Source organism: Heterodontus francisci, chromosome 7 (assembly GCF_036365525.1).
Source record: "Heterodontus francisci isolate sHetFra1 chromosome 7, sHetFra1.hap1, whole genome shotgun sequence".
Taxonomy (NCBI): domain Eukaryota; kingdom Metazoa; phylum Chordata; class Chondrichthyes; order Heterodontiformes; family Heterodontidae; genus Heterodontus; species Heterodontus francisci.
In genome coordinates, this window is record NC_090377.1 from 62,547,040 (window position 1) to 62,572,375 (window position 25,336).

A 25,336-nucleotide genomic window follows, 5' to 3' on the forward strand; every position below is an offset into this window, starting at 1 on the left:
GGAATGGAGTTCTTAAAATGTATACAGGAGAAATTTTTAGCTCAATATGTAGAGGATCCAACAAGGGAGGGTGCAGTGCTGGACCTAAATCTGGGGAATGAAACCGGACAAGTGGTTGATGTGTTGGCGGGGGTGCATTTTGGTAATAGCGACCACAACATGGTACAATTTAAGCTTGTTATGGAGACAGAAATAGACAAGTTGCAAAAAAAATGTTTTGGATTGGGGGAAGAGTGAATTTTAGTAAAATAAGGCAGGATCTGGCCAAGATAGACTGGAAAGAGTTACTTGTCGGGAAATCTACAGAAGAGCAGTGGGGGGCATTCAAAAAGGAAATGGGGAGGGTTCTTGGCCCAACATGTTCCCTCGAGGGTAATAGGTAGGAGCAACAAGCCCAGAGAACCACGGATGACCAGAAACATTCAGGGTACGATGAGAAGGAAAAGAGAGGCTTTTAGCAAATACAAGAACAGCAAATCAACGGAAACATTAGTGGAGTACAGAAAGTGTAGGATGGAGCTTAAGAAAGCAATTAGGAGAGCAAAGAGGGGATATGAGAAAGCTCTGGCTGGTAAAAGTAGGGAAAATCACAAGATATTCTATAAGTATATCAATGGGAAGAGGATACCAGGGGAAGAGTAGGACCCATTAGGGACCAAGGGGGAAATCTGTGGGTGGAGCCAGATGACATTGGTAGGGTGTTGAATGAATACTTCACATCTGTCTTCACCCAAGAGAATGAGGATGTAGATATGGAACTCAGAGAGAGAGACTGTGAGGTTCTTGAACAAATTGTCATAGGGAGAGACAAGGTATTGAAGGCTTAAAAGTGGACAAATCTCCAAGTCCGGCTGATTTGTGTCCCAGGATGCTGTGGGAGGTGAGGGTGGAGATTGCAGGGGCTCTGACCCTAATTTTTAATTCCTCTCTGGCCACTGGGGAGGTGCCAGAGGACTAGAGAACAGCTAATGTGGTCCCACTATTTAAGAAAGGTTGTAGAGATAAGCCAGGGAACTACAGACCAGTGAGTCTCACGTCAGTGGTAGGGAAACTATTGGAGAAAATTCTGAAGGAGAGAATCTATCTCCACTTGGAGAGGCAAAATTTGATTAGGAATAGTCAGCATGGTTTTGTCAGAGGGAGGTCATGCCTAACAAATTTTATTGAATTGTTTGAGCATGTGACCAGGTGTGTAGATGAGGGTGGTGCAGTTGATGTAGTTTACATGGATTTCAGCAAAGCCTTTGACAAGGTCCCACATGGGAGACTTATCAAGAAAGCAAATGCACATGGATACAAGGTAACTTGATAAGGTGGATTCAAAATTGGCTTAGCTGTGGGAGACAGAGAGTGATGACAGACGGCTGTTTTAGTGACTGGAAGCCAGTGTCCAGTGGCGTACCACAGGGATCTGTGCTGGGTCCCCTATTATTTGTCATTTATATAAATGACATAGATGACTATGTGGGGGGTGGGATCAGTAAGTTCGCTGATGACACAAAGATTGGCCGAGTGGTTAACAGTGAGGTGGAGTGTCTTGGGTTACAGGAAGATATAGACGGGATGGTCAAATGGGCAGAAAAGTGGCAGATGGAATTTAACGATGAAAAGTGTGAGGTGATACACTTTGGAAGGAGTAATGTGACACGGAAGTATTCAATGAATGGCCTGACACTGGGAAATTCCGAGGAACAAAGGGACCTTGGCGTGTTTGTCCATAGATCTCTGAAGGCAGAAGGGCAGGTTAATAGGGTGGTGAAAAAGGCATATGGGACACTTGCCTTTATCAATCGAGACATAGATTACAAAAGCAGTGAGGTCATGTTGGAGTTGTACAGAACTTTGGTAAGGGGGTGCAAAGGCGATTCACCAGGATGTTGCCTAGGATGGAACATTTAAGCTATGAAGAGAGGTTGGATAGGCTTGGGTTGTTTTCGCTGGAGCAGGGAAGACTGAGGGGTGACCTGATCGAGGTGTACAAGATTATGAGGGGCATGGACAGGGTGGATAGGGAGCAACCCTTAGTTGAAGGGTCAGTTACGAGGGGTCACAAGTTTAAAGTGAGGGGCGGGAGGTTTAAGGGGGATTTGAGGAAGAACCTTTTTACTCAGAGGGTGGTGACGGTCTGGAATGCCCTGCCTGGGAGGGTGGTAGAGGCAGGTTGCCTTACATCCTTTAAAAAGTACCTGGATGAGCACTTGGCACGTCATAACATTCAAGGCTATGGGCCAAGTGCTGGCAAATGGGATTAGGTAGACAGGTCAGGTGTTTTAATGCATAGGTGCAGATTCGATGGGCCGAAGGGCCTCTTCTGCACTGTATTATTCTGTGATTCTGTGAGAGTATTTCCCTTTTATGATCCAATTCAATTTCACTTTCATGTATGTGCAAAATTAAGATTATTCAACCAGGTGCAGCAAGCCTACAAGAACTTGAGTGGAAGAAGAAGATCTCAACTGCACAGGACACTGGGTCAAAACAGATTAAGTATTTGGCAGAAAACAGGAAGTGCTGGAAATACTCAGCAGGTCTAGCAGCATCTGATGACAGAGAAGCAGTGTTAACATCTCAGTTAACTCTGCTTCTCTCTCCACAGAAGCTGCAAGATCTGCTGAGTATTTCCAGCACTTTCTGTTTTTCTGCCAGGGTTCCAGCATCCACAGTCTTCTGTTTTTAGGTGAATATTTGGCAATTGTCAGGAAGCAGGTGCTGGGGAGTTTTAAATAGGGCCCCTGCACCTGCTCCACCGCTGACCTGATGCCGATAATGGTGCCGGATGTCCCGCCCCCTGCCACGTCATTGGGAGGGGGGCAGCGCGTCGCTTCAATGTTAATGAGCCACCGCACTGAATATCATGGCGGCTCCGCGATGGGCAGTCTTTGCAGGCGGACCGCCATCATCAAAGCGCGCCAAGTAAAATTCAGCCTAGAGAGACTAAAGGTGAAATTGAAGGACACAGGTGAGAGGGATTGTCCATCAGATAAGTTTTTTCATGCCTCAGGAGTGCAAGGAGGCTGTAAAGCAACAAGCTTCACTGTCCCAGGAGTGAGAGACAGGCAAAAGAAGAGTCCCTTCATTTATGGGGAGCAGTATACAAATTTTCGATGGACTTGGGCCTTTTGGAGTGTAAAGAGTTATTGTGGTGAAGGACAAGTGTTTTGCAAACATCAGGAAACTGAATTTCTTTGAGGCAGCTTTAGTCATTTAAGATTTAAAGGAGCTTCACATGAGATCTGAGGAGATAGTGATGCCAATAACGTCCAACTGATGAAGCGCTAAACTTGGAGCCATCAAGATAAGAAGTTGCTTGGTCTTGCAAGAGACATGAAGAAGCCACCTTCAAAGAATTGAAAAAAAGCAGATTTTCACTGTCCCATCAAAAGACATGGAAAGATCTTGGTGTAGTGACTTGACTAGTGTAATGTAATGCGGGAGGGAGGAAGATCTGTGTATAGAGGGTATGTAACCTGCAGAAACTTGCCAGATGTTAGAAATTAGATATATGGTTAATCTGTTTGAAATAGGTAAAGGAATAGGTCAGTGCTTTAAGTCTCGTTTTACTGAAAACTGCTTAGGGTTTCATTTCCCTAGAAACAAAGCTGGCAGAATGATTATTCTTAGGTAATGATGATAGCCCGAACAAGAGACCGTAGCTAGATAAATTCATAAATAGATAACCATACTATAAAACTGTGCTAGGCTTTTCATTTAACCTTGCTTAATTAGGATGCTGCTGGAATGTCGAAGTAGGAATGTAGGAATAGAACAGGAGTTACTTTAGTGAGTCATCATGATTCAACAATCTGATAAGAAACAAAGACACTGGATTGAATGGTCATTTATGAACAGCTTGTTAACAGGCCTAATGAACAGCTTTGGGCATAAATAAATGGTGATAAGACAGATAGAGATAATGAAACTTTTGGCAGCTAGTTGGATGTTGGAGATGGAATGTTACTGTGGAGGATGGAACTGATCAGGGAGAACAACTTGAAATGAAGTAAGGAAACGATAATGTAACAGCCTGATTGACTAAGGGCAGAAGGTACATGCAAAAGCTCAAGGAGTTAATGGCAGGTGCATGACATTAAAGGCAGGTTTTCAACCTATAGTTTAGACAAAGAATTTGATGTTTTATGAGGTATTTCAAAATAAGCTAACTCCTTTTAGTGCGAAAAGTCCTGGTCAATAATTCATCTAGGTGTCCACACCTATGAAAGGGTATAAAAAGTAAGAGACTTTGGAAGACCTCAGTGCAGTTCGGTAGTAGAGAAGAACTCTCAAGCAAGACGTCGGTCCAACACTCCTGAGTGGTTTGAGAAGTCAAGAAGACTTGGTGCACCAATAGAAGTGGAAAAAGAAGAAAGAAAGTGCTGTCGGGCATGGCAGCTGTCCTGCCCAAACTGGACCGGCACTTGCTATTTGTCATGATCATATGTTCTTGCTATATAACTAGTGTGTTATATTCCTTCTTAAATACTAATTAAACTCAACATACCCACCATATTGGTTGCAGTCGGAACCTAATTAGTTAGATAGTGACAACATCAACTATCTTTCGAGGTTACAATTATTACACAGAGATGTCTAAGACAGTAAAGATAGATGAATTATCAAATTATTCAAGAGTAGAATTCCAAATTAGGCAACTTAAGAAAAGCTTACTTCACTCTTCAGTGCGACGTAAAAGTACTATCCTTTAAAACTCAGTAGCCCACCTCAAAATAAAAGGGAAATGGATTCACATTCTTCACCATTCCAAATGTGGCTCCTTTGATTAGAACTAAATAATTTCTTGATCCATTAAACATTTGACATTGCTTACCTCAGTCCCCAGACCATAATATTGCACCAATCTAATGTGAAGAGTAGGGGTCCACTCATGGGATCCTTCTAGTTGAAGCCTAACTGTCTTGCATGGTTTTGCAAAATCCAGGTTACAAGCTTTGACAGCAGCATTTATTGTGTCTTCTGCCATTTGACGATAAGTGGTCCATTTACCACCTACAAAATACATTTGTACAGCTGTAAACTTCATTTCATCACAGACAGCAGCATCGCTACTTTTCTCACTATGCAGGTCATCAGGTATTGTTAGGCAACATCTTCCTCACCTTAGAATTTTCTCGTGCAATGATTAGAAATCCATCATGACTCTTTTTACGCTGCACTCTCCAATCTTCATTCTACTACTAGCTACTCTTCCTTTCTTCATTTCTGATGAATCTCCCTGCAGATGCTCCCAAAAGTCCCAACCCTATGCCTTTATTTCAGACCTCACTTTTTACTTCTATCTTTCCTCTCAGCCACGAACTGTATACTTCAGCTGCTTTGTTTTCTAAGTTCCTCTAACCTTGTCTCCCACAGAACCATCAACTCCACCCTGTGCACATTATTTATCTGTTTTCTAAAAACGTATCAAAGATTAAATATTTTGCAATGGTAAATTGGCCATTATAAATTGTCACTAGTATAGGTAGGTGGTAGGGAAATATCGGGACAGGTGGGGATGTTTGGTAGGAATATGGGATTAGTGTAGGATTAGTATAAATGGGTGGTTGATGTTCGGCACAGACTCGGTGGGCCGAAGGGCCTGTTTCAGTGCTGTATCTCTAATCTAAAAAAAAATCTAATCTATACCAGTGGACCAAAATATAACTCAAGAAAATCGCAGATTCCATACAAAAAGAATTCTGCATTTGTACTGGGTCATCAGGAGCATTCCCTTTGTCTACAACTTTAAATATATTGCAATCTAAAAAAAGACAACAAGGTTATTTGTCCATAAAAAGGAATAAACTAAAATAAACTAACCAAAACAGCAAAATAACATTGGAAGACCAACATGCTATGTATTATTTAACTGTGCAGTTCAACAATATTATCTTTACAAACTGGTTTGAAGAATTCATATTTATTGACTTCAGACAATAATACCTGCAATAGTGACCAGTCTGCTGTCAGTCACTGTCACAACATGATTGCGGGAGATCGACTGGGTATCCTTTGAGTTGGGATCAGACACCAGTGGTCGAATGCCACTCCAGGCTGCAAGCACATCTCCTCTTCTCACTGTGCATAGCAATAGATCCATGACCAAAGGTTACTTTAAAATCTCCATATCAAGGTAGTCTAGTAAAGAAGCTACTAGAATATTCATAGAAGACGACAAACTAAATCAGTTTATGATATAATACATAGCTTAGAACAAAACTGTTTTGAAATTGTTCAACTTCAAAGCTATAAAGATTCCTAATGCAGTTCAAGGGTGGTCTATTTAATTGACTGAATTTCACTTCTATTTAATATATTGATGGATTGATTTGTGCTATTGTGAATTTTGTGCCAGGGAATGAAGCATTTTGATGACCATATTCAACTTTTACGGGCTTAAGGCAATTCCAGGAAGCCACAATGGATCTCTGTAATATCAGCCGGTATGCAGTATGGGCATGGATACTAGTACCCATGATGACTACATAGTCATGGAACTAGATTACCAGCCCAGACGACAAGAGATCACAATTTGTGAAACTGAATTTTAAAAATCTGGTAATTTAAATTAAACTCTGGAGAAACAGAGAAAATTATGAACATACATACGAATTAGGATCAGGAGTAGGAAGAAACTAGGTGGCCTTCTTGCAGGCTGGGGGGGGGGGGGCATGTGATTAGGCACCCTGTGCTCCACGGAGGGCAGCCCCAAAGCCCAAACCGCCCCTAACGCACAAGACTCCCTCCACCCACATAACCGACCCCCCTTCTCGCTGGGGCCCGACCGTCTGTCGCCAGCGAGGCCCTAAAAACTTACTTTTTTTCCGGGGCCATCCGTCATCTTCTTCCGATGACTAGGTGTAGTCCCAGCGGTGGTCACCGCTCCTGGTGGCGCTGCTGGGACTAAGAACTGCCGGCCCGCTGATTGGCCAGCCACTCCATTAGGCAGGACTTCCTGTCTCGAGGAAGTCCCACCCAAGACCAATTAAAGGCCTGGGGAGCGAAAAATCCCGGTCTGGATCCCCAGGCTCAGCGGAGACGGACTGGCCCCTGACTTTTCAGCCGGTGGCTACAACGGCACTTTAAACTATACTGCACTTAAACACAACACCACATAAATACATTTTAATCCAGTTAAATCCCCCTTCTGTACAAGAGGCTGAGCCATTTACAGAAAGAAGAGTTAACAGTTGACTCTATGTCTACCACTATAGTGTGAATATTACAAAAAAGCCTGTACAGTTTAAAACTCAAGCTACTTTTTGCCTTCGACCATATACACACCAACTTACAAAATTAAAAGGTTGCAACACTTGTAACAGGGTTGAAATGCAAAACGTTGAGGCGCCAGCACTGATCCCTGTGGCACACCACTCGTTACATCTTGCCAACCAGAAAATGACCCACTGATGCCTACTCTGTTTCCTGTTAGCTAGTCAATCTTCTTTCCGTGCCAGTATGTTACCGTTTACACCATGAACTTTTACTTTCCGCAATAGCCTTTGATGTGGCACGTTATCAAATGCCTTCTGGAAATCTAAGTATAGTACATCCACCAGTTCCCCTTTATCCACAGACAGCACGTTACTTCTTTAAAGAACTCCAATAAATTGGTGAAACATGATTTCCCTTTCACAAAACCATGTTGACTCTGCCTGATTACCTTGACTTTTTCTAAGTGTCCTGCTTTAACATCTTTACTAATAGCTTCTAACATTTTCCCTAAGACAGATGTTAAGCTAACTGGCCTGTAGTTTCCTGCTTTCTGTCTCCCTCCCTTTTTGAATTAAACTGCAGTTCTGATGAAGGGTCACTGACCTGAAACGTTAACTCTGCTTCTCTCTCCACAGATGCTGCCAGGCCTGCTGAGTATTTCCAGCATTTCTTGTTTTTATTTCAGATTTCCAGCATCTGCAGTATTTTGCTTTTATTGTCCTCCATGGCTTTGTCGCTTCCTGTCTCCAGAACCTCCTCCAGCCATACAAACCTCCAAGAACTCTGCATTCCTCCAACACTGGCTCTTAAGCATCTCCCACTTGCTTCACTCCACCACTGGTGGCTTTGCCTTCAACCATCTAGGCCCTTAGGTCTGGAATTCCCTCTGCAAACCTCTCTGCCTCTCTCCTCCTTTAAAACCCTCCTTAAAACTTAGCTTTTTGACCAAGCTTTTAGTCACCCATCAGAGTGTCAGTCATAGCTCAGTTGGTAAGCCTCTTGCCTCTGAGTCACATTGCATTTAAACCCTGTTACAAGTCCCACTCCAGGGCTTGAGTGCAATAATCAAGGCTGATACTCCAGTGCAGTACTGAGGGAATGCTGCACAGTCAGAAGTGCAGTCTTTCAGATGAGACATTAAACCAAGCCCCATCTGCCTGCTTGGGTTGATGTCAAAGTTTTCATGGCACTATTTTGAACAGCAGGGGAGTTATCCCTGTTTCCCGGCCAATACTTATCCCTGAATCAACATCACCAAAAGAACAGATTATCTGGTCATTATCACATTGCTGTTTGTGGGAGTTTGCTATGTGCAAACTGGCTGCTGCATTTCGTACAAGAGGGAGTACATTTCAAAAGTACTTCATTGGCTGTAAAGTGCTTTGAGCCATCCGGCAATCGTGGAAAGTGCTAAATAAATGCAAGTCTTTCCTTTTTCTTTCCATCCTATTGTCTAGTTCTTTGGTTTGGTGTCATTTTCTGTCTGATTATAGTCTGAAGTGCATTGCGATAGTTTCCTGCGTTGAAAGTTGTTGGATTGTTGCACAACCCAACTAGTTCACTAATAACCTTCATAGAAGGAACTTACAAACTGTACCTGGACTGGCCTACATTCGACTGCAGTCCCACACTAAGCGGCTGACTCACTGCCCTTGGTGCAATTCGGGATGGGGCAATAAATACTGTCCACAACCAAGAACAAATTTATTTTTTAAAATACATTTTTTAGGTGACCAACACACCTTACAGGAGCTTTCAGTTTGGCAACACAATAAGGCAGCAGCAAGACAGGAATATCCAGTTATGCAGAGGTGCGAGATCTCCCAAGTGTACAGTGGATGGGTTTCATACTGCTTTACAGTCAATTCTTTCAACTTTTGAAGAGAAACGACTTCCACTCGCAGAATGCAGAGATTGTGGGTTACAATATGCAAAGAATGCTGCATGCCAATGTGTGATTTTCTGCAAGTTATCATAATGTAATCAGCCTTCAGAATTTGGCCTTCTCTGATCTCTTCAAGAAAGAAAATCATGCCAATGGATGGTTTGTGGGTGATGAGACCGACCACCGGCTCCCAGGCAGAAGGACATATGGTGCAAATGGATGGGTAGTTTTTGGGTGCTACAATGCCCAAAATGATGTCTGTGGCACATGCATGCACACTTCTGATTTGAGTTGCGCCTACGCCATATTAGTGAGTATGCGCCGGAATTATACATAGTAACCAGATCGTGACGCCAATCAGTCTGCAACGCTGATTTGACACCAGTTCTGCCATTTTGGAGCTCAACGCTCCAGGTAATGCCCTCTCTTAACTAAGGACAGCTAAACACACGTTCAGCAGCAGGAATGACCCTCACCCACTGCCCCAACCCACCAGTGAACAAACAAAGAACAAAGAATGGTACAGCACAGAAACAGGCCATTCAGCCCTCCAGGTCTGCGCCGATCTTGATGCCTGCCTAAATTAACACCTTCTGCACTTCCGGGGCCCATATCCCTCTATTCCCTTCCTATTCATGTATTTGTCAAGATGTCTTTTAAACGTCGCTATCGTATCTGCTTCCACCACCTCCCCTGGCAGCAAGTTCCAGGCACTCACCACCCTCTGTGTAAAAGACTTGCCTCGCACATCCCCTCTAAACTTTGCCCCTCGCACCTTAAACCTATGTCCCCTAGTTACTGACTCTTCCACCCTGGGAAAAAGCTTCTGACTATCCACTCTGTCCATGCCGCTCATAACTTTGTAAACCTCTATCATGTCGCCCCTCCACCTCCGTCGTTCCAGTGAAAACAATCCGAGTTTTTCCAACCTCTCCTCATAGCTAATGCCCTCCAGACCAGGCAAAATTCTGGTAAACCTCCTCTGTACCCTCTCCAAAGCCTCCACGTCCTTCTGGTAGTGTGGCGACCAGAATTGCACGCAATATTCTAAGTGTGGACTAAGATTCTGTACAGCTGCAACATGACTTGCCAATTTTTATACTCTATGCCCCGACCGATGAAGGCAAGCATGCCGTATTGCTTCTTGACTACCTTATCCACCTGCATTGCCACTTTGAGTGACCTGTGGACCTGTACGCCCAGATCTCTCTGCTGTCAATACTCCTAAGGGTTCTGCCATTTACTGTATACCTCCCACCTGCATTAGACCTTCCAAAATGCATTACCTCACATTTGTCCGGATTAAACTCCATCTGCCATTTCTCCGCCCAAGTCTCCAACCGATCTATATCCTGCTGTATCCTCTGACAATCCTCATCATTATCCGCAACTCCACCAACCTTTGTGTCATCCGCAAACTTACTAATCAGATCAGCTACATTTTCCTCCAAATCATTTATATATACTACAAACAGCAAAGGTCCCAGCACTGATCCCTGCGGAACACCACTAGTCACATCCCTCCATTCAGAAAAACACCCATCCACTGATACCCTCTGTCTTCTATGACTGAGCCAGTTCTGTATCCATCTTGCCAGCTCACCTCTGATCCCGTGTGACTTCACCTTTGGTACCAGTCTGCTATGCGGAACTTGTCAAAGGCTTTACTAAAGTCCATATAGATAACATCCACTGCCCTTCCTTCATCAATCATCTTCGTCACTTCCTCAAAAAACTCAATCAAATTAGTAAGACGTGACCTCCCCTTCACAAAACCATGCTGTCTCTCGCTAATAAGTTCGTTTGTTTCCAAATGGGAGTAAATCCTGTCCCGAATTATCCTCTCTAATAATTTCCCTACCACTGACGTAAGGCTCACCGGCCTATAATTTCCTGGATTATCCTTGCCACCCTTCTTAAACAAAGGAACAACATTGGCTATTCTCCAGTCCTCTGGGACCTCACCTGTAGCCAATGAGGATGCAAAGATTTCTGTCAAGGCCCCAGCAATTTCTTCCCTTGCCTCCCTCAGTATTCTAGGGTAGATCCCATCAGGCCCTGGGGACTTATCTACCTTAATGCTTTGCAAGACACCCAACACCACCTCCTTTTTGATAATGAGATGACTGAGACTATCTGCACTCCCTTCCCTAGGCTCATCATCCACCAAGTCCTTCTCTTTGGTGAATACTGATGCAAAGTACTCATTTAGCACCTCGCCCATTTCCTCTGGCTCCACACATAGATTCCCATCTCTGTCCTTGAGTGGGCCAACCCTTTCCCTGGTTACCCTCTTGCTCTTTATATATGTATAAAAAACCTTGAGATTTTCCTTAATTCTGTTTGCCAATGACTTTTCATGACCCCTTTTAGCCCTCCTGACTCCTTTCTTAAATTCCTTCCTACTATCTTTATATTCCTCAAGTGCTTCGTCTGTTCCCAGCCTTACAGCCCTTACAAATGCTTCCTTTTTCTTTTTGACTAGGATCACAATATCCCGCGTTATCCAAGCTTCCCGAAACTTGCCAAACTTGTCTTTCTTCCTCATAGGAACATGCTGATCCTGGATTCTAATCAGCTGACATTTGAAAGACTCCCACGTGAGATGTTGATTTACCCTCAAACAGCCGCCCCCAATCTAAATTCTTCAGTTCCTGCCTAATATTGTTAGAATTAGCCTTCTCCCAATTTAGCACCTTCACCCGAGGACTACTCTTATCCTTATCCACAATTACCTTAAAACTTATGGAATTATGGTCACTGCTCCCGAAATGCTCCCCCACTGAAACTTCAACCAGCTAGCCTGGCTCATTCCCCAATACCAGGTCCAGAATGGCCCCATCCCTAGTTGGACTATCTACATACTGTTTCAAGAAGCCCTCCTGGATGCTCCTCACAAATTCTGCCCCATCCAAGCCCCTAGCACTAAGTGAGTCCCAGTCAATATAGGGGAAGTTAAAATCACCCACTACCACAACCCTGTTTACATCTTTCCAAAATCTGTCTACATATCTGCTGCTCTACCTCCCGCTGGCTGTTGGGAGGCCTGTAGTAAACCCCCAACATTGTGGCTGCACCCTTCCTATTCCTGAGCTCCACCCATATTGCCTCGCTGCATGACCCCTCTGAGGTGTCCTCCCGCAGTACAGCTGTGGTATTCTCCTTAACCAGTAATGCAACTCCCCCACCCCTTTTACATCCCCCTCTATCCCGCCTGAAGCTTCTAAAGCCTGGAACATTTAGCTGCCAATCCTGTCCTTTCCTCAACCAAGTCTCTGTAATAGCAACAACATCATAGTTCCAAGTACTAATCCAAGCTCTAAGTTCATCTGCCTTACCTGTTATACTTCTCGCATTGAAACAAATGCAATTCAGACCACCAGTCCCGCTGTGCTCAGCAACATCTCCCTGCCTGCTCTTCCTCTTAGTCCTAGTGGCCTTAGTTACTATGTCCTCCTCATTTATTTCACTAGCTGTCCGACTACTCTGGTTTCCACCTCCCTGCCACACTAGTTTAAACCCTCCCAAGTGACGCTAGAAAACCTTGCAGCCAGGATATTAGTGCCCCTCCAGTTTCGATGCAACCCGTCCTTCTTGTACAGGTCCCATCTGTCCCTGAAGAGAGCCCAATGGTCCAGATATCTGAAACCCTCCCTTCTACACAAGCTGCTCAGCCACGTGTTTAGCTGCACTATCTTCCTATTTCTAGCCTCACTGGCACGTGGCACAGGGAGTAATCCAGAGATTACAACCCTGGAGGTCCTGTTTTTTTTTAAACTTACTACCTAACTCCCTAAACTCCCCCTGCAAGACCTCATCACTCTTCCTGCCTATGTCGTTGGTACCGATGTGTACCACAACCTCTGGCTGTTCACCCTCCCCCTTCAGAATGCCCCCTGTCCGTTCAGAGACATCCTTGACCCTGGCACCAGGGAGGCAACATACCATCCTGGAGTCTCTTTCACGTCCACAGAAGCGCCTATCTGTGCCCCTGACTATAGAGTCCCCGATAACTATTGCTCTTCTGCGCTTTGTCCCTCCCTGATGAACAACAGTGCCAGCCGTGGTGCCACTGCTCTGGCTGCTGCTGTTTTCCCCTGATAGGCCATCCCCTCCAACAGTATCCAAAACGGTATACTTGTTAAGAGAGGGGGATAGCCACAGGGGATTCCTGCACTGACTGCCTGCCCCTTCTAGCGGTCACCCATCTATCTGCCTGCACCTTGGGTGTAACCACTTCTCTAAAACTCCTGTCTATGACGCTTTCCGCCACCAGTGCTATTTAAAGGGATCATCAGGTTAGTTGCTGACTACTTTCAGGTTAGTTGCTGACTAATTTCTACTGCTGTTGCTACAATTGTCAAGTACTTGATGCTTTCAAGAATTCTTTAAAGTTGATACAGGTGGGTGCTGAAGGACTTGCCCTGACTTCAAGGCCTCTGCACAAACCAATTACTCCCAGACATTGGTGCAGTAGTAGGCATTCCCCTTGGAACACAGCAGACAGAGCAAAGCAAGCTGCTATAAGGATGTGGGGGGGGGGGGGGGATGGGAGGAGGGAGGGTAGGGCTCTCAAGCAGGAGGCCATATCCATGCAGGTTGTTCAGGGGCAATTCTCCTACCTGAACCGCAGGATCAAACAGTTTGAGAGATGTCAGTTCTTCACTAAGGACATCCTCACTGAAATCTGCCTCCTGCTGCAGCCACAACTGTAATCTCAGAGCAGCACAAGGGCCTCATGGCTAGTGGCTGTGAGGGTTACTGCGGCCACGAACCTCTATGGGCTGGATGTTATAGAGGCCTCGATGTCGGGGTCTGTGGAGGGGGGGGGGGGCGCATGAAGATTGCCCTGGATGAGGCCCGTCACAGACCTAGACGCTGACAGGGTCTGTCCCGATCTTGCCACCGGTGGCAAGGCCTCGTTGTGGCCCCCTGCAACCGCCCCCCACCCCACCCACCCCGGCCACTTGGCAACAAGACCATAATTTAAATATTCAAATTAATTAACTTACTTGAGTTAATGACATTCCCGTCTCCTCCTAAAGTGCCGCCACAATCTTCATCCCAGCGGCTGGCGCTGCCGTGCCTTCGAATCCCCGTCTGGGGAAACGAGGCGCCAACACCTGTGGGAAGGGGAAGGGCGGGGTGGGGAGAGGTGGTAAATTTCTTAGTGCGGGAGGTGGGGTAGCGAGTCAAACTAGTCTGATTGGTGGAGGGAATGGTAGGAAGGGGTAAAGTTAAAAGTTTGTGAACTTTGTGAGGGGAAGCTCAGGTACACAAGGTAAGTCTTTTTGGGAGTGGGGGGGTGGAAAGGGCAATGAATGAGTGTATTGTTAATGGTGCGGGGTGGGGGGGGGGGGGAAAAGAGGGGCTGGAAACTTGTATGTAATATTTAAAAATCAGTTTTATTACAGTTTCCCTTTAAACATTTAAATTAAACATTTCAAAATGGCACCAGTGCCTGTGCAGTGGCACTGGCCGCTTGCCGGGGATGGCACACCTGCACACTCTCCATGTCATCGGTGGGAGGCGGGTCCACCCCGGCCATGTAAATGAGCCGCCGTGTACAAGATCGCAGCGGCTCCACAGAGTAAAACCTGCGCATGCAAGCCGCCATCTTTTATGAAATTCAGCCCTTTGTGTCAGCCTCCTTCCAAGCTAGAGCTGGATATATCTGCAATATCTCTCAGTCTGCTGACCACTGTTGCATAAGGGAGGTCACTGAGTCTCTGTATTCAGACTGCTAAATACATTTCATTCTATCTTGCCAGAGAAGCAGATGGAGCAATCACACGGCTTCGCTGGAATTGCAGGCTTCTCCACTGTGCAGAGGGCCATTCGCTGCACACACGTTACTTTGCAGGCGCTGCAAGTCAACTCTGAGATGTTCTGCAAACAAAAACGAATGACACGCCCTCGGTGTCCACTTGCTGCCTGACCATACGCAAAGAATCATGCAGGTCAATGCCTGGTCTGCTGGCAGCAGTCATGATGTCTTCATTCTGTAGCAGTCCACCTTGCCAGCTATATTTCACCAACCATGCCAAACCAAAGGGTGGCTACTTGACAACAAGGGCTATCGACTAGGTCAGAGGCTAGGAATCCTGCGGCGAGAAACTCACCTCCTGACTCCACCATCTACAAGGCACAAGTCAGGAGTGTAATGGAATACTCTCCACTTGCCTGGATGGGTGCAGCGCCAACAACACTCAGGAAGCTCGACACCATCCAGGACAAAGCAACCCGCTTGATTGGCACCCTGTCCACAAACATTCACTCCCTCCACCACCGACACACAGTGGCAGCAGTATGTTCCATCTACAAGATGCATTGCAGCAACGCACCAAGCTACTCAGGCAGCACCTTCCAAATCCACGACCTCTACCACCTAGAAGGACAAGGGCAGCAGATGAGTGGGAACACCACCACCTGCAAGTTCCCCTCCAAGCCACACACCATCCTGACTCGGATCTATATCGCTGTTCCTTCACCGTTGATGGGTCAAAATCCTGGAACTCCATTCCTAATAGCACTGTGGGTGTACCTACCCTACATGGACTGCAGCAGTTCAAGAAGGCAGTTCACCACCACCTTCTCATGGGCAATTAGGGATGGGCAATAAATGCTGTCCTAGCCAGCGATGCCCACATCCCATGAAACAAATTTTAAAAACTGATAACGGAGCTCATGACACCAGTGCACAACCTACGCGCATGTGTGCAGTATGCATACAATAAAAACCATGTTGCCAAATGAAATGTGAGAGCAGATCACTGGCATGCAGAAACAATGCTTCTGTTGCCCCGGCTGCTCTGGAAGTGCGAGTGTCAAAGTTCATAGTCGTCTGCTGCAAGCTGCACAACCTCACCGTCTTGAGGGAACAGCCCTTCCTACCAACTATATGGCAAACAGCTAAGGAGCAAGAGCAGGAGCCAACCTAGACAGCCACTTTATGCCTGGGTTGTCTGTGAACAACTCACCTGGCTGCAATACTAGCAATGCAACTCCAGTTCCACATTCACATGGGACAAGCTGTTGGGTGGCAACAAAACATGCCAGAGCCTTTGAGGAAAGGGAGATGGGATCATAGTTGGAGAGAATGAAGGGATAAAGTGTAGTTTTTTTTTAAAAAGGAACAGGGGTGTTTACAGCAATTTTGAAAGAAGGGGAAACATCATATTGACAGTTAGAAGGCTAATGTTACAAAACCATTGGTCATTAATACTTTTGATATTGTTTGCAAAGTTTGGGGTTTAATCAAAAGTCTATTTGTACTATATTTTAAGCAGTAACAGAAAGTAGAAACTGATGCTATACTGACAGTAGCTACAGAACTGGTGGAAAAATCATGGGTCAAAGTGATGTCAATTATAAATTAGATATTAAATAAAAAGACATGGGCATTTATATACAGTTCATTAATGATTCAGCAGGTCATATTCTGGGTAGAATAATGTAGCAACATCCATGTATATACCACCACCCCCCCACCACCCCCCAATGTTTTTTTTTGGATAATGCGACACATCAGATTACGGTAAATTTAATTTGACATGAAATGATCAGTCATTTTAAAAAAGATGTACAGTGTGACAGATGTAAGCAGGGTTATGCTGTAAGATAATGGGATAAGAGGATTAATTCCACATGGAATGACATATTAGGCAACATTGACACATTTGCAGTAACAAGGTCTACTTGAATTATTAACATTGACTAAGAAAATGATGTGCATAGGCACAGAAAAAGATGCACAAAAATCATTTATGTGAACCTTTACTAATGGTTCATTGTTTTCAGTTGTGATTTTTTTTTAATTTAAAAGGCAAGCATTGCTACCAACATATTTATATCATGAATCACCTCTGCAGATTACACTGATTTAGTGCAAAGTCAATACAATGGATTGGGTGCCATAAAACACAACAGTACGCTTTTATATCACGTCCTTATCACATTAAAACATCTCAAAGCGCTCTTCACAGTGAATTACTTCTGAATGTTACATAGGCATGCTTGATCCGGGGACAAAATTATACAAACTAAAAACTGTCAAGCTAAACATAATTTGCAGGGTGACTACTTCATACTTGGAGTTATTAACAGACTGATAACTGGAACATCAAATGCTGACTTTGCTGAGGCACTTAAATGCATAAAAAGTAGTTTCTAACTCAAACAAATTAGAGGGCTACAGATTGGATGCTAATAAAGAATGAACTGTATATCCTTTACAAAGACGAAATAAAACGGAAAGCGTCATGGTCTGAATAGGCTTTACACGTACATACTTTCTTACATTCAATACGTCTCTGCTGTTGATTTGACGAGTCACAACTTGTATATTACATGCAGGCCTTTAAGTAGTGTCAAGAAAAACAATATGCCAAATAAGGAATATTAATTAATCGGTTGACAACTTAGATAAAATTTTTAATGGGAAAAATCCTGCGCGAAACTTTTTTAAAAACTGGCAGCCAAGATGGCCACCACAATTTGCATCTGAAACACCTTTTCACATTCCAAGGTCCAACAGGAGACAATGGCTTGCTCTAAGTGATTGAATTGCCTTAGATTGCTTCATTAGCACAGAATTCAAGGCAATCCTAACACCTTGACTTTGAAAGAACAAACTCTTCCAAATGTAAATATTGATATCCTGGAGCCTTGGGATCCAATTCCGAACCCTGAATCTCATTAGAAGGTCCCAGAGAATACACTGAGGCAGTCATGTGACGGTGAAAGCTGGGAGTTTCCTTGAATAAAGAGAATCAAACCAGTAACTCAGACTGTCCGGCAGCAGAAAGGCTGTGTGCCTCCCTCTCTTTCTCCAGGTAACACAAGTCTGAAAACCATCTGTGACTGTGGACCCTCCAGGCCTACAGAATACTAAAGAGCAGGGGAAGACAGCCTCCAAGAAAGCCCTGAGACAAGCAGGCCAGCCACAAAGTGCACTTTGACCAGCCAAAGACTTCAAGAATACAACTTCCTCCCGAAGACCACATAGTCATCTAACCTCAGAGTGTGTATTTAATCTCCATTTATTCTGGACTCTAATCCAACCACAAAATCTACTTTTCTCTCTGCAATCTATTTGTGTATGTGTGATCCTCATGTGAATGTATGCCTGAATGTGTAGTGTATTTTTTTATTATTATTTTTTAGATCAGGTTTACATTGTTAAGTATAATAAACTCACCTGTTTGTTGTTTAAACTCAAGAAAACCTGTCCAATTGGTTCTGATGACACTAAGGAAAGTAACTTGTGAAGAGGACATAAGGGGGCTACAAAGGGATATAGATAGGTTAAGTGAGTGGGCAAAGACCTGGCAAATGGAATATAATGTGGGAAAGTGTGAAATTGTCCACGTTGGCAGGAAGAATAAAAAAGCATATTATCTAAATGGTGAGATATTGCAGAGCTCTGAGGTGCAGAGGGATCTGGGTGTCCTAGTGCATGAATTGCAAAAGGTTAGTATGCAGGTACAGCACATAATTAGGAAAGCGTATAGAATGTTATTATTTATCGTGAGGGGAATTGAATACAAAAGTAGGGAGGTTATGCTTCAGCTCTACAGGGCACTGGTGAGACTACATCTGACGTACTGTGTACAGTACTGGTCTCCTTATTTAAGGAAGGATGTAAATGTATTGGAGGCAGTATAGAGAAGGTTTACTAGACTAACAACGGGAATGAGCAGGCTGTCTTACGAGGAAATATTAGACAGACTAGGCTTGTATCCGCTGGAATTTAGAAGAGTAAGAGGTGACTTGATTGAAACATATACGATCCTGAGAGATCTTGACAGAGTGGACATGGAAAGGATGTTTCCCCTTGTGGGAGAATCTAGAACTAGGGGGTCACTGTTTAAAAATAAGGGGTCGTCCATTTAAGACAGAGATGAGGAGAAATTTTTCTCTGAGGGTCGTGAGTCTTTGGAATTCTCTCCCTCAAAAGGCAGTGGAAGCAGAGTCTGAATATTTTTAAGGCCGAGATAGACAGATTCTTGATAAGCAAGGGGGTGGAAGGTTGTCAGGGGTCGATGAAATTGTGGAATAATCAGTTCAGCCATGAACTTATTGAATAGCGGAGCAGGCTCGAAGGGCTGAGTGGCCTACTCCTACACCTAATTCTTATGTTCGTGTGTTTCACGATCACATTACAGGTAAAAGGTAAAACACTCACTGAGATGGTAAACACAACCACTGTTAAAAAAAGGAATAAACTCTGTTGTGGTCAAATAAGAGGAACAGCAAGAGGGGAGCCTGTGACCCCCTCCTCACCTGGCCATAACAGTAGCCTTCTAGCAAAAAGCAACTTTTGGTACAAAGTTTGGGCTGCATTTGAACTCATGTCTTGAGACAGTAGTAGGTATAATTCCAATTTTCATAGCAATGCATGTTTCTTTTTCTCAGCACTGTTCCCTAGTAAAAGTACAAGTCCCCCATATGTTAGTTATAAATTGTAGTTAAGAACATAAGAAATAGGAGCAGGAGTAGACCATATGGTCCTTCAAGTCTGCTCAGCCATTCAATACGATCATGGATGATCTTTTGCCTCAAATCCACTTTCCCACCGGCTCGCCATATCCCTTGATTCTCAGAGATGAAAAATCTATCCCAGCCGTGAATAGACTCCCCAATGGAGCATCCAAAATGCCTGGGATAGGGAATTCCAAAGATTCGCAACCCTCTAAATGAAGACATTTCTCCGTATCTCAGTCCTAAATGATCAACCCCTTATCCTGAGGCTGTGCCCCCATGCTCTAGATTTCCCAGCCAGGGGAAACAACCTCTCAATGTCTATCCTGTCAAGCCCCTTCAGAATCTTGTATGTTTCAATGAGATCACCTCTCATTCTTTTGAACTCCAGAGAGTGTAGGCCCAAATTACTCAGCCTCTCATCATAGGACAACCCTCTCACCCCAGGAACCAATCTTGTGGACCTGTGCTGTATCACCTTTGTAATTGTTCGGAATACCTGCATGCTAGCTTTGTGTGCCTTGTACCAGTACACCCAGGTTCCTCTGAACATCAACATTTTAACGTTTCACACCTTTAAAAAAAATTCTGCTTTTCTATTCTTACTACCCAAAGTACATACTACCCTCCATTATACTCCAACTGCCACCTTGTTTCCCACTCACTTAACTTGCCTATATCTCTTTTCAGCCTCTTTTGTGTCCTCCTCACGGTTTACATTCCCACCTAGCTTTGTATCGTCAGCAAACCTGGATACTTTACTCTCCGTGTCTTCATCTATGTTATTAACATAGATTGTAAATAGCTGAGGCGCCAGCACTGATCCTTGTGGCACTCCAGTAGCTAGCCCCATTTAAACCTGCTCTCTGCCTTCTGCCTGTTAACCAATCCTCCATCCATGCTAATATATTACCCCCCAAGTCCATGAGCCCTTATATTGAGCATCAGCCTTTTGTGTGGCACCTTGTTAAATGTTTTTTTGGAAATCCAAGTATACTACATCTACTGGCTCACATTTATCTACCCTACTAGTTACATCCTCAAGAACCTCTAATAAATTTGTCAAACACAACTTCTCTTTTGTAAAACCATGTTGATTACACTATGATGATCTAAGTGCATTGTTAAAACGTCCTGAATAAAAGATTCCAGCATGTTCCCAATGGCTGAACAATCTGTAGTTCTTCATTTTCCTCTCTCCCTTCCTTCTTGAAAAGCAATGCTATATTTGCTAACTTCCAATCCGCTGGGACCGCTGTAGAATCTAGGGAATTTTAGAAAACCATAACCAGCGCATCCACTATCTCTGCAGCTACCTCTTTTAGAACCCTAGAATTCAGGCTATCTCGTCCTGGGATTTGATGGCCTTTGGTCCCTTAAGTTTCTCATGTTTTTCTCTGCTAATATTCATAACCTTATGTTCCCCACTCTTATTAGCCCCTTAGTTATCCTCTATTTCTGTTATGGAACTTGTGTCTCCTACTGTGAAGATAGACACAAAATATTTGTTTAATGTATCTGCCCATTTCCTCATTTCCCATAATGATTTCTCCTGTCTCTGCCTCTAAGGAACCACTGTTTATTTTAGCTACTCTTTTTTTATATACTTGGAAAAGCTTTCACAGTCAGCTTTTGTAAACCTGGCTAGTTTACTGTCAATGTTCTATTTTTTCCCATTTTATCGATTTTTGGTCACCCTTTATTAGTTTCTAAACCTCTTGCAATCCTCAGGCTTAAATATTTTGCACAACATTATAAGCCTGTTCTTTTAATCCATGTGAGCCGTGTGAGCCGCATGGAAGATGGCAGGATCCCCAAAGACACATTGTACAGCGAGCTCGCCACTGGTATCAGACCCACCAGCCGTCCATGTCTCCGCTTTAAAGACGTCTGCAAACGCGACATGAAATCCTGTGACATTGATCACAAGTCGTGGGAGTCAGTTGCCAGCGTTCGCCAGAGCTGGCAGGCAGCCATAAAGGCGGGGCTGAAGTGTGGCGAGTCGAAGAGACTTAGCAGTTGGCAGGAAAAAAGACAGAGGTGCAAGGGAAGAGCCAACTGTGTAACAGCCCCGACAATCAAATTTTTCTGCAGCACCTGTGAAAGAGCCTGTCACTCTAGAATTGGCCTTTATAGCCACTCCAGGAGCTGCTCCACATACCACTGACCACCTCCAGGCGCTTATCCATTGTCTCTCGAGATAAGGAGGCCAAAGACTTTAATCTAATGCTATCCTCAACTTCCTTTGTAAGCCACGGATGGATCTTTCTTGCCAAGTTTTTTCAAAAATGGAACGCAATTTTCTTGAGCATTTTGACTCCATTCTTTCAATGTTTCCCTGTTAATTTCCTGCCCTACCTTTCAGTCAACTCACCCTATCAACCTGGTTACTGTTACATATCCCTTGACCTCTTGTACCATTTCTCAAGCCATGGATTGCAGGAGGCCAAGAAAGAAACTTAGAGCCAATTTAAATAAATGGGACTTAAGACAAATCTCCAGGAATTGATTATTTAATACCCTGGGGTGGAAACAACTAGATGAGGAAATTGCAGATGCATTAGTCAAACCTCTCTAGATTCAGGAATTGTGCCTTTGGATTGCAAAATTGCAAATGTAGCTTCATTATTTAAGAAGGAAGGGAGGAAGAAATTTATTAACTTATAGTCTAACATCAGTTGTGACAACATTATTGAAATCTATCAAAGACAGTGGCCCCGATATTGACAAGGAGGTGGGGTTGGTACAAATGAGGCTGAAAATGGATTAAGAACCCGCAAAGACTGGGAATGCAGAGATTTTGCCAATTTTAATAGCAGGACTTCATTACTTTTATTTTGTTCCATTTCTCATCTGGCAGCCAGCCAAATTGACAGGCTGGGTGGTAGCCGGGAGGCAAAGCCAGAGGAAGAAGGTTGCAATTGCTGGTCATGGCGCAGGGGGAAATAAGGAAGGAAGGTCAGTGATTGGAGCCATATTATGTTATATTAATTAGATGTTAATTAAGTAAACCCCTCACCCCACAACCTCTGCAAAGCAGAGGTCAGATGCCCTGACATCCACTGTAAAAAAGGAAGTATGCAGTGTGTTAGGGGCATATTCCCCGTATTTAAAAGGAGGTGGTGGTGAAGTGGTAAAGTCACTGAACTAGTAATCCAGAGACCCAGGCTAACACCCTGGGGATACAGGTTCAAATCCCACCACAGCAGCTGGTGGAATTTAAATTCAATTAATAAATTCAATTAAAGCTGGTCTCAGTAATGGTGCCACAAAGCTATCATCAATTGTCGTAAAAACCCATCTGTTTCACTAATGTCTTTTAGGGAAGGAAATCTGCCGTCCTTACCTGGTCTGGCCTACATGTGACTCAAGAGCCACAGTAATGTGGTTGACTCTTAACTGCCCTCTGAAATGGCCTAATAAGCCATACAGTTGTCGAAGGCAATTAGGGATGGGCAACAAACGCTGGCCTTGCCAGCAACGCCCACATCCCATGAAAGAATTATTTTTTAAAAATCATAAATCCCACACTCTGACCCTCTCCTGCCTGCAGGGATAGGCACCGACATGTTGCACCATGGACATTTGACAGAATTACTAACTCAGCCACGGACATGGAGACAATTAATCTGTATTATAAAGTGTACAGCTAATCTAATGCCATCAAAACACAGTCCTATTTAAAACACATTTCTCCCTATAAATAAAGTAGCTAAGCATACAAACATCAATGGAGAGCAGCACAACTGTATTAGCTAGCTAGCAAGCAAAACAGTATGCAATGTCAATGCGAGTTACTTTTTTTTTGACAGAATAGAGCTTGCTACACCATGTCACGGGATGACAGATGGAACTTATCGGATTACCTCTGTGGACTGACACTGTGTCAGGAGTGCAAGTTCATCCAACAAATCATGAAACGCAAGGAGAGGATTGTTACTGTGGTTATTGAGGTGAGGCAGTAAAAAATCAGCAATAGGAAGACGGACCATTTCTCACACTGCTGTTGTCACAAGATAATTTAACTTGTGCCCAATATTTGTGCAACTTCTCCAGCTACTTATAATATGTGTCTGAAGACAGGACAGCCAACAAAAGGGCAGTGATCTCCAAATCAGGAGAATTTTATAGGATGGAGCAGATAATATTTCAGAAGAGTCACGTAAAACAGAAAATCAGAGCGGGTCAGGAAGGGAGAGAGAGATTAACGGTAGGTAGCCAAGACTAGTTTATTCATCTTGACAGGCTGTTAAACTAGGTCCCAGATTCTAAAACACAGAAACAACAGAATTTCTCATGGACAAAATGTCATTTACTCACCAAAGCTAGTGACAAAATTAGATAAACACAATTACAAATAAAGAGCACCCTTCAGTTCCTCCAATAAAGAGATTCTCTTAAATTCACTTATGTCTACGTCTTAGTCTATAATGGTCGATTCTGATTCAGCTGACAAGATGATTAACAACAAGCTTTTCTGCAAACGTTGAGCGGTTGTAACTGCATATATTATTCAACTACAAAATGTTTAGTCACTATCTGTAAGATTGTGCTCCAGACTAACCAATTTATGTCCAAGCCAAATCTCTTAACTGTTAGAAAAGGTGCACTTATAACGTTTTGCAATTATATGATACAGACAACTTTCAAATGACATTGCCCTCGCAGGTTATCTGCCCTCAAACTGGAAGTACATGATGCACATTGCAGTTACTGATCTTTGACATACCTGTAGAACCCATGTTTTAATCCAATTTGCAGCAAAAAAAAATCAGTTAATGACTGTTTTGAACATGGTCATTGAAACATAATAAATTTTTACTATGCCTTCCCCAACAGTTTTTAAAACTGCAAATGCAGCATGGATTTTATTAAGGAATCTTAGGCAGTTCACCATAGATTAAGGTTTATTAAAGCTTTCTGTTACATTGTATTTACTAACTATTGTATATGGGTCAGCAGCATCCTGTTTTCACCAATATCACTCAGCCCCAATACACCGTACTCATGTATTCATGAGGAACTTACAGTGCTGAGTTCTGCAGATTCTTTGGATTTTCTTGCCTGTTTCCCCCTTAAAACAAGTTCTGGAACAATGTGATTCCAAATGGATAATAGTGGAATTATGACATTTATACAGAAATAAAAGTCCAGTAACTTTCACCATGTCACTGAGCTCGTGTCCCAAGTGAAAGTAATGCGTGCCAGAGTGTAGAAATCGAGACATTCCCCAAGTGACTTTTGTCATTTTAAAATGAGTTTACATAACACAAGCCTTTAAACTTGTGTTTTAAAGTAACCTAGCTGCAAAGTTATTTTAAAAGACAAGGTTAAAGGCTTGGAGCAGGGGTGTCTAACTTTTTTGCATGGAGGGGCCACATTACATTTTTTGTCTTACATAGGGGGCTGGTGAGACAATTTCGGAAATATAAAAGCATTAAAAATTTATCTTACTATTAATCAAAACAACAAATGTGCATTTTTGTGAAGAAGCTTTAAATGAGAAGACTAATTTATTGACTTACTTTCTCATCACCATGTTGGGCGCTGATTTAGTGAGACACTTGGCATTTTTTTGCTTGCACAAGTAGTCAATGTCTGCCTGCACACTTGTGTAGCGATACGGAGTATTCCGGATAGATGTCCATCTGTCAGGAGTGATCTTTATTGCTTTCTCTCCCTCCTCTTGGTGTCTGTCAGTCTGTCTGTCTCTCTCTCCCCCACCCTCTCTGTATTATCCCCCACCCATGTGTTGCTCCC

At 43.6% G+C, this 25,336-nt stretch overlaps 1 protein-coding gene across 4 annotated transcripts in view; it reads right to left on the minus strand.

The window, feature by feature from the left end:
• The window catches only part of gpd2 (glycerol-3-phosphate dehydrogenase 2 (mitochondrial)), a 166,403-nt gene that overhangs the window by 17,822 nt on the left and 123,245 nt on the right, over positions 1 to 25,336 (minus strand). For all 4 annotated transcript variants that reach the window (XM_068035296.1, XM_068035298.1, XM_068035297.1 and 1 more), the window contains 2 exons: positions 5,938 to 6,072; positions 4,826 to 5,004 (listed from right to left, as the gene is read on the minus strand). In XM_068035296.1, coding sequence (XP_067891397.1) covers positions 4,826 to 5,004; positions 5,938 to 6,072 — 314 coding nt within the window. The remainder of the gene's footprint in view (positions 1 to 4,825; positions 5,005 to 5,937; positions 6,073 to 25,336) is intronic.